Source organism: Bombyx mori, chromosome 21 (genome assembly GCF_030269925.1).
Source record: "Bombyx mori chromosome 21, ASM3026992v2".
In the NCBI taxonomy this organism is placed as follows: domain Eukaryota; kingdom Metazoa; phylum Arthropoda; class Insecta; order Lepidoptera; family Bombycidae; genus Bombyx; species Bombyx mori.
In genome coordinates, this window is record NC_085127.1 from 3,813,699 (window position 1) to 3,822,389 (window position 8,691).

Here is an 8,691-nt window from a genome sequence, read left to right on the forward strand (position 1 = left end):
TGGACAATTTTCTACCTAATAAAAGTTTTCTTCCAAGGAGATAAAATGCTTTCACACAGTTTGTAGAATCTAGATCACCAGGTTCCATCGCAAAGGCGTAAATGATCTTCCTATTAGATGGCAGAAATGTATAGATAATACTATATTTTGATTAAATCAATATGTTTATGAAAAAAAAAACGAATTTCAATTTTTCTGTACAAATCGGTAATTTCATACCCCTATTCAATTATTAAACTTCATTTACTTAATGTTAAAATCCTCTCGTAGCTGCTTATCAGCTCTAGTTGGAAACTATGGTTATGTACCTACCAATTCTTTTATAGTATTTTACGAGCACATACAATTTTCTGAGCTTCAAATGATTCAATTTATGTTTGATTTAATTTTGTATGAATCTAATTAATACGTGTGGCGTGTATTTACATAAATACTTTAGTTAAAATGTTCGATGCAATTTAATAAATTAAAATATAATATATTAGATATGTATCTAATATATGGTAATAATGAAATTATGGCATGTTTGTGTGTTTGTCAACACATTGAACAGTACTCCCCTCCTGGCTGAGCCACTGAAATAACATATAGGTCTATGGGCTGAGCCCGTGCCCGTCCACCTGTTCATAGGAAACTGTCACCGTCAAACACTGTCAATGTCAAAAGTTGTTGTGAATTCGGTCGTCAACGTGGTTCGAAAATTCGAAAAATAATAAATTTATGTAAGTTTATTTCGACATTCTTAGGAAACTTTGTTTTACTTATTGATGACTTTACTGTTAGTGGTTTTCAGTTTACTGATGAATTTTGTTGTTATAAAAAGTTGCTTGCTACATAAAAAGTTATAAAAAATTAAGTCTCAAAATTAAATAACCTACATTATTCGCTCTGTAAACATTCGAAGGTAAGATTATTAAATAATTTAAATGATTATAAAAATAAGTAAAATGTTAAATTTAAGAACCTCCGCAATAAATCAGTACTAGCTTAAAAACTTTACAAAGTTTAAAGTAAAAGACACTTTTTAATTTATGAGCATAAATATCCACGTGCAGTAATAGACAATATGTTTGCCAATAACTTTAATATATAACACGAAAACCAATTCTGCAGGTAACCAATTACTTCAATAAATAGCATTTTATATTAATATTAATTACTAGGTATTGACATTAATGTCACAGTTAGCAAAAAAAATACCTCTTGTAGATTTTCAACTGATTAACTCTAGAACCTATACAAAATATACCATGTCTGTACATCACATATATACACAATGATAAACAAAAAATTTAAAGAGACATAATGAACATTGTGGTGTTGAATTCCACTTTGAAAACATAGGATGTTTAGTGTTTTCAAAAATGTTAGGACATGATTTCAGTACATTTACAGTGAGTTTAACTTATGTCCAACACATTTTAGCTCCGGTAATCAGGTAAAGAATACCATTGTTCATTAATTAATAATATAGAATACTTTATAGAATATAGAATATAATCAAAATAGTGTTAATTATCATCATAATCATAATATACTATAAAGAATAAATTATCTGTAGTCTCGTTGCAGAATTTCAACAGTAAACAAAAACATCACAATTATCTGTTTTATCACTTATAGTCGTATTACACAAATTACTGTTGTAACACTAAAGATAAAATACTTAATCAAATGAAATCTTAGTGTCATATTTTGAAAAGAAGTCAAGTTATATTAACTTTCTTTTCAGTTGACCATAAGTCAGACTAAAATGTTTCAAAATATTGAAATTTGTTAACATTTCAGATTATTATATTCACTGATGTTTTATCTCAGGTAAATTGCCATTTTCCTTACTGCACCCATAAGGCATTTGTGTGTTCTATTTCCAACAGTTGAACAACTGATGTAACTAAGAGTCTCTCCTTATGTATCAAGATAGATGGAGGATTTAGATTCCCATTACATGAGGTAGACGGAATAACCATTTGGCCCTTATTTAAAAAAGGAACTTTTAACAATTAGCTAGAATTGCCAAATCAACACAGAAAATACAAATAAGTAATCTAATTAATACATTTTGTTGTATCATTCCAATTGATAATGTCTTCCATTCGTTAAAGAACACAAAAAATGTTCCATAAAAACGTTGCTATCGCTGAAACTAGATATAACAGGTTTTACACAATGATATTGCCATTGAAGACTGTTAAAACTGGTTTTATTCAGTTCTCGCTCGCTCTTATAACCTAAAGATTTGATATGATGTGAACTTTTTAACCTCAAGAGATAGGTACTGTCCCAAACCTGTTTAAAACTGGTTACGGCTTGAATTCGGACTGGCTGCACTGATATCGTCCACTAAATATTGGTTTAATATAAAAACATGTTTTCCATTGGAGTGGTACTAAAAAAATTTGATGACTATTTTGTTAACATGCTTAACATTAAATAACATGAATACACATAAACAAACATTTATGATATAATTTTAAGCGATCAAGTGTTTTCTAATGTTTGACACAGCATGCATTGTGTAATATATTACAATTATAAATCTGCAAAAATACACAACAACCTGCTCATCTAGAATTTTAAAATGTCATTACTTGAAAATTGGTGGGATGTGAACATGTTTCAAACTGAACTATGTCATCGTTATTTTATTACAATCACTATATCCAAAGTATATAGTTGCTAATTTAAAAATTACAAAATTATGTTCTACCAACCAAACAAAGTGTCAAAACCAAAATTTAAACAAAACCACATGATTAAAGCAAAAACTACATTATGTTATTCCTAACTAATTTAAAGATGATTTCCTCTATCTGCATGTGTTTTGGGCAAATAACAAAAAAAAAACCTTTATTAATGCAGTCATCTGAGCCTTAATAAAATAATTAATATTCAATAACAATTCTATATTACTAAGATCTCAAGTATCAGCATCATATATTCAATTGCAACTTTCAATGTAAGAAGTCTTTACATTGTATATTTTTTGTTCGATTCATGGAGAAAAGAAGGAAAAAATAAAATAAAAAAACACTTTATTAAGCCTAGTTTTTTAAGTAAGGTTAAAGGTTAATAGAGCCTACAGTCAATGTGACACCTATCACCCATATTGAGACAGGTTGAATTCCCAATTGCATCGCATAAAGGCTGGCCCTACCGCTCAAACTGTAAGGCATTACAGCTTCACAGCAGAAATAGAATGGTAAAACATACTAGTGCCCCTGCACAGCTCACAATATGCCTTATGACAAATAAGCTATTTTTAATCATAATAAAAGAATTAGACTATCAACATGTTTTTTAAGTTCCTTAATTAATTATAATTTATGTCAAAAATACTTTTATCTTGTACGACTGCGTATACAATGTGACCTAATGAACTCTGTACGTCAACAGTAATCAATGAGGCAAATCAAATGCCTTCGTCTAGTCAGTTCACATCTGACAAGCAAAATGAGAAGTCACACATACATTGATTCCTTGGGCTCTGCCAGGTAAAATATTACAAGAATGTGTACTTAATGTAATGTGGCTTTTGTTTAGGTTTCCAGTAAATAACTAAACAAAAATTATAATGTTTAATTTCTTATTCTTGTTTCTTTACTGTGTGCATATTTTGAGTGTAGCAATTATACTAGCATATTAATAGTATGTTTATTTTTTATTTTTTTCTTGTCCAACAGCATCATGGCGCGTATCCTCGATGGCAAAGCACTTGCTATGGAGATAAAGAAGGAGCTGAAGCAAAAAATAGCACAGTGGGTGAGTCTTGGAAACCGAGCGCCCACCATTCGCTGTATAATTGTTGGCGATGACCCAGCGAGCCACACCTATGTCAGGAACAAAGTTGAAGCCGCAAAATTTGTGGGCATCGATGCATTAACAATTAACAGGGACAGTGATATAACCGAAGAACAACTTCTCTCTGAGATCCAAAATTTAAATGAAGATAATAGTGTTGATGGAATTCTCGTCCAATTACCTGTACCTGATACAATTAATGAGAGGAGAGTTTGCGATGCTATTGCTCCTGAAAAAGATATCGATGGTTTCCACATAATCAACATCGGAAGGCTGTGTGTGGATCTACCTACCATTGTGCCGGCTACAGCATTGGCTGTAGTGGAAATGCTGAAAAGGTAATTTGATTTATTGAATCATTTATAAACTCTAATATCTAAGTAACTATAAAAAATACAAATCTAGATTTTTTTGACATTTTACTAATTTCTTTACTTATTAAAATTTGATTTCTGTTATAATTTCCTTCTTCGTCATCTATGAACCTTAAAAATTTCTAATGACATCTAACTATCACTAATATTTAATTTAAAAAAATATGTGTTTTGTTAAAACGTGTATGTGTGTGTTTGTCTTAGATTTAACATCGACACATTCGGTCGCAACGCGGTCGTGATAGGTCGTTCCAAAAACGTCGGTATGCCTATAGCTATGATGCTGCATAGCGACAAGAGACACGAAAGCGGATTAGGGATGGACGCTACCGTAACCATCTGCCATCGTTACACGCCAAAAGACAAACTGGAAGCATATTGTCGGAACGCTGATATCATTATCACCGCTACCGGTTAGTACACAATCTACTTCATATCCAGTTTCATGATAGCCTTTCAAATAAAAAATTCAATATTCATCATAATTACCGTGTTCGCTTCGTGTATTTTGAAATTTATTTTCCTTCTTTATATTTATATAGGTTTGCCCAAATTAATCAAAGCGGATATGGTGAAACCGGGCGCTACGATAATAGACGTTGGCATTACAAGAATAACCGATGAAAATGGAAAGTCTAGACTCGTCGGGGACGTTGATTACGAAGGTCAGTTAATTGTGACTTAATTTCTTAATCATATTCGAGTTGCGTGTTAGTTGATTCGCTTTTTTTTTACTATCGTAGGTAAAAATCTCTTCTTCGAAACAATAGGGCTGGTAAGGAACCACTTTATTTCCATTAATCAAAGATATAAATCTTCATATATTAAATATATAAATATTAAAAGGAATATGATCTGTTTTAAACATAGACAGGCATCGGTAGGCAGGCAGCGGCTTGGCTCTGCCCCTGTCATTGATGAAGTCCATGGGCGACGGTAACCACTCACCATCAGGTGGGCCGTATGCTCGTCTGCCTAGAAGGGCAATAAAAAAAAAAAAAAAAAACAATATGCTTTCACGCCCGTTGATTATCAGGGCGAACTGTAAAAGAATACTTATTGTGATGAAAAAGTTATCTTAATGAAGATTAAAGTTACATATGTATTGATAGGTGAAAAGTATAATGAATAACGTTATCAATCGATTAAAAATCTATAAGAACACTATATATAAAAACAGAGCAAAAAAATAGTTTTGGTGTCAACATGTCAACTAAAATGGGGGCACAAAAACTTGACCTCCAAAAAGCTTCATAAATAATAGAAGATAAGCTTTGAACGGCATTGACAATATTTGACCTATTTTAATTTATTGTTGACTGCATGTTTTATATTAAGAACAATTAATAAGGTCAAGATAAAGTTAATTTAAAACGTGGTGATTTAAAACAGCTATTTTTTTTGTACATAGATGAGTAAACCATCTGGTCTAAAGTGGGTAGAGGAACCGTACCTTAAAGTCTCAATCGTGTTGTATAATAAAGGATATCACACCCTTCAAACCGGAACGCATGACTGCTTCACGCCAGAAATAGGCAGGATGGTTGTACCTCTCTATGTGGGCTTAAAATAATCCCCACCCTCAGTAGAAATGTAGTAATCAAATTATAACGGATAGTTATTTTGAATAGCTTTTGTGTGTTCACATGTTTGTATTTTTGAGGCTAAAAATGTTTGAGGGAGGCAGTAAGAAGTTTTAGGTGATATTAAAAATCAGCCATCTCTGCGAGGTTAACGACCTTCTGTGACACGTGGGCCTTGTCCGCCAGCTGTTTTGTTTTAGCTTACGCGTTCACCAAATGTGAACTTGCTACTACTTTAAGTACTAAACTATGAATTTGAATTAACTTGTCAACTGGGTATGATGAAATATTACGACATACAGTAATAATAATATATGTTTTGACATAATATTTTGAACACATTTTTAATTAAATTACATGATATCGTAATTCTTATGTTATATCGGTTAATATTGTTTTCACATATTTTATGTTAATTTTTTTCTACACTGCGTATATTAAAGTAGACTACAACCTGCACGTTGTCGTGTCTATAAGTACCAATGAATACCACATAGACCGAGAGTCTCCCTGTCTAAGCCCACATATAGGTGAATGTTTCAAAAATGTCACTTGCAAAGTGATCTGAAATTTGTTTTTCTCGTCCAAACAGAAGTATCTAAGATCGCCGGTGCTATAACTCCAGTTCCCGGCGGAGTGGGTCCTATGACCGTGGCGATGCTGATGCATAACACATTCCAAGCAGCTCAGAGTCAAGCAAACAAATCCAATTAATGATGGGGATGTATTTGAAAGATCTGGCTAATTCTATAGTTTGCATTTTGTTTAATTATTTATTTTCTTTATTAGGTATGTTTAAATACATAGTGACAATTTAATTATTTTTGTTCTGATATTAAGCAATAAGAATTAAATATTTACAATTTTGTTTTACAATATATAGAGACTTTAACACTAATCATACCAACATTTACTGATACCTATTTCTACCATAGTGAGTAGATAACGGTATACCACAAGTACTACTCGAAATAAACGAAACAAAAACAAAAAAATAGTACAATAACTGTAGATTAATTGGTAAGAAAAATTCATGAAGTCAAATGTGCGAAAGCAATAAGATGATACGTGGATTTTCAATGCAATGCAAAAGTTCAAAATTGGGCATTTGACCCGTTATGGTATGTTTAGTGTTGAGGTCAATCAATGTGTTACCAATTAAGAAAAAAATTCACACTACATATTTAGGACGACGATGACAAATTTATAATTTCACAGCCTATTTATTAAAGTCTTCCTTGGTGGTATTGCCGTTGATATTTGAATGTGACATCTGTCAATAATGACGTTTATTATTTAAAGTGATGTGTCCGATTTTAGGCTGTTTTTTTGTTTTTCTTATTATAAAGGCTGATTAAGGCGTTTTCATAAAAGACCAATTAATGTGGGAAACTTTTTTTCTTCTTTTAAACATCTTATGCAGTTTAACTGCTGGAGAATTCAAAAGAATTACCTCCATTATATGAGTATTATTAAATAGGATTACTGTTAATTATTTTGATTATTATTTATTAGTATTAGTTGTTGTTTCTTATTCTACTTAATCTTTTAAAGAAATCTCATAAAAAATCATAAGGTTTTTTAATATCAGTTTCATAAATATCTCTTGCATTTATTAATTAGAAAGAAACTCCAGTAAATTATTTGAAATTTATTTACTTGATTAAACTTATTTATAGTCGAAATGATGTCCATTTGTTTGTCTATTTATAATTATGAAATATTGTGTTGCCTGTGTATATCATGTTTGAATCCACTATTGTCTTCTTCATATAAAAATTGTTTGCATAAATTCGTGGAGCATTAGTAAAAATTAGTAACATTAAAGATTTCGTTATTAATAAGAAAAAACAATATTTATAAGATTATAGTGTACTTTAAGAGTACTGTTATATTTTTTAATTAATAAAATTTTAATATTACAATTTGTATGAGTCTTTCATGTATTATTCATAATTGTTTCTCAGGAATGTATATTTTGTATTGTTAAGATCAACGAATGAGATCACGGCCCACCTGATATTAAGTGGTTACTGACACCCGTAGACATCAACAACGTAAACTCTGTCACTTCAGACACGAGTTCTAACTCTCTAAGTTTATGGTACAAAATATTTTTTTTTGATGCCAACGAATGATTGACTTTTTTTATTACATAGCTGAATGGACGAGCTCACGGTCCACCTGGTGTTAAGTGGCTACCGGAGCCCATAGACATCTACAAAGTAAATGCCGCCACCCACCCTGAGACATGAGTTCTAAGGTCTCAGTATAGTTACAACGGCTGCCCCACCCTTCAAACCGAAACGCATTACTGCTTCACGGCAGAAATAGGCAGGGTGGTGGTACCTACCTAGATAGCTAGCTACCTTCGTTTATTCAGAGCCGTAATGTACGGTATAGTAGCATGAAAATCGTGGGCTTGTCTGCCTTACTTGGCAAAAACCGACGCACAGATTTCCACACCATCCTTTCCTAGTTAGATTTATATCCCGATGAAATCGGTGCTTGAGTAGCGACCGACAAGAGCTTTTAACGCGACCCGTAGACAACTTCCTCCGTTTCCCCCGACCACCCTACGATGGAACGGCGTCCGGCCAATGACCTCCCGTTCGAAATATATATTTTTAACTAGCTGACCCGGCAGACTTCGTAGTAATCGATAAATAATAGACCTAAACTTTTGTATAAAATAAACTTAAAAACAAAATTGTTATTTTTTTTAATTCCAAGCAATTCCATATTTATCTACTTTTTAAACCTCTGGACTTCCACAAATAATTCAAGACCAAAATTCGCCAAATCGGTCCAGCTGTTCTCGAGTTTTCGAGACTAACGACGAACAGCAATTCATTTATGACTACTTTATGGATATCAGTTTATACAGTCGTCAAACTCTTGAATCTTTTGATGTTAATTGGTCACTGCTGCCA

General features: G+C 32.1%; 1 protein-coding gene across 4 annotated transcripts; it reads left to right on the top strand.

Annotated features, from left to right (window-relative positions):
* Positions 1 to 620: 620 nt before the first annotated feature.
* On the top strand, positions 621 to 7,687 carry LOC101741628 (bifunctional methylenetetrahydrofolate dehydrogenase/cyclohydrolase 2, mitochondrial). 4 transcript variants are annotated; one of them, XM_012690855.4, is made up of 6 exons: positions 621 to 722; positions 3,397 to 3,494; positions 3,684 to 4,139; positions 4,380 to 4,588; positions 4,718 to 4,840; positions 6,351 to 7,687. In XM_012690855.4, the coding sequence occupies exons 2-6, from the start codon at positions 3,403 to 3,405 to the stop codon at positions 6,470 to 6,472; spliced, it is 1,002 nt and encodes a 333-aa protein (XP_012546309.1). In that variant the 5' UTR covers positions 621 to 722; positions 3,397 to 3,402; the 3' UTR covers positions 6,473 to 7,687. The 4 variants fall into 4 exon arrangements, with proteins under 4 accessions (XP_012546309.1, XP_037874454.1, XP_004926753.1 ...); XM_038018526.2 differs by having other exon boundaries at positions 658 to 904; XM_062674631.1 differs by lacking the exon at positions 621 to 722 and adding an exon at positions 3,091 to 3,202.
* Positions 7,688 to 8,691: the final 1,004 nt, after the last annotated feature.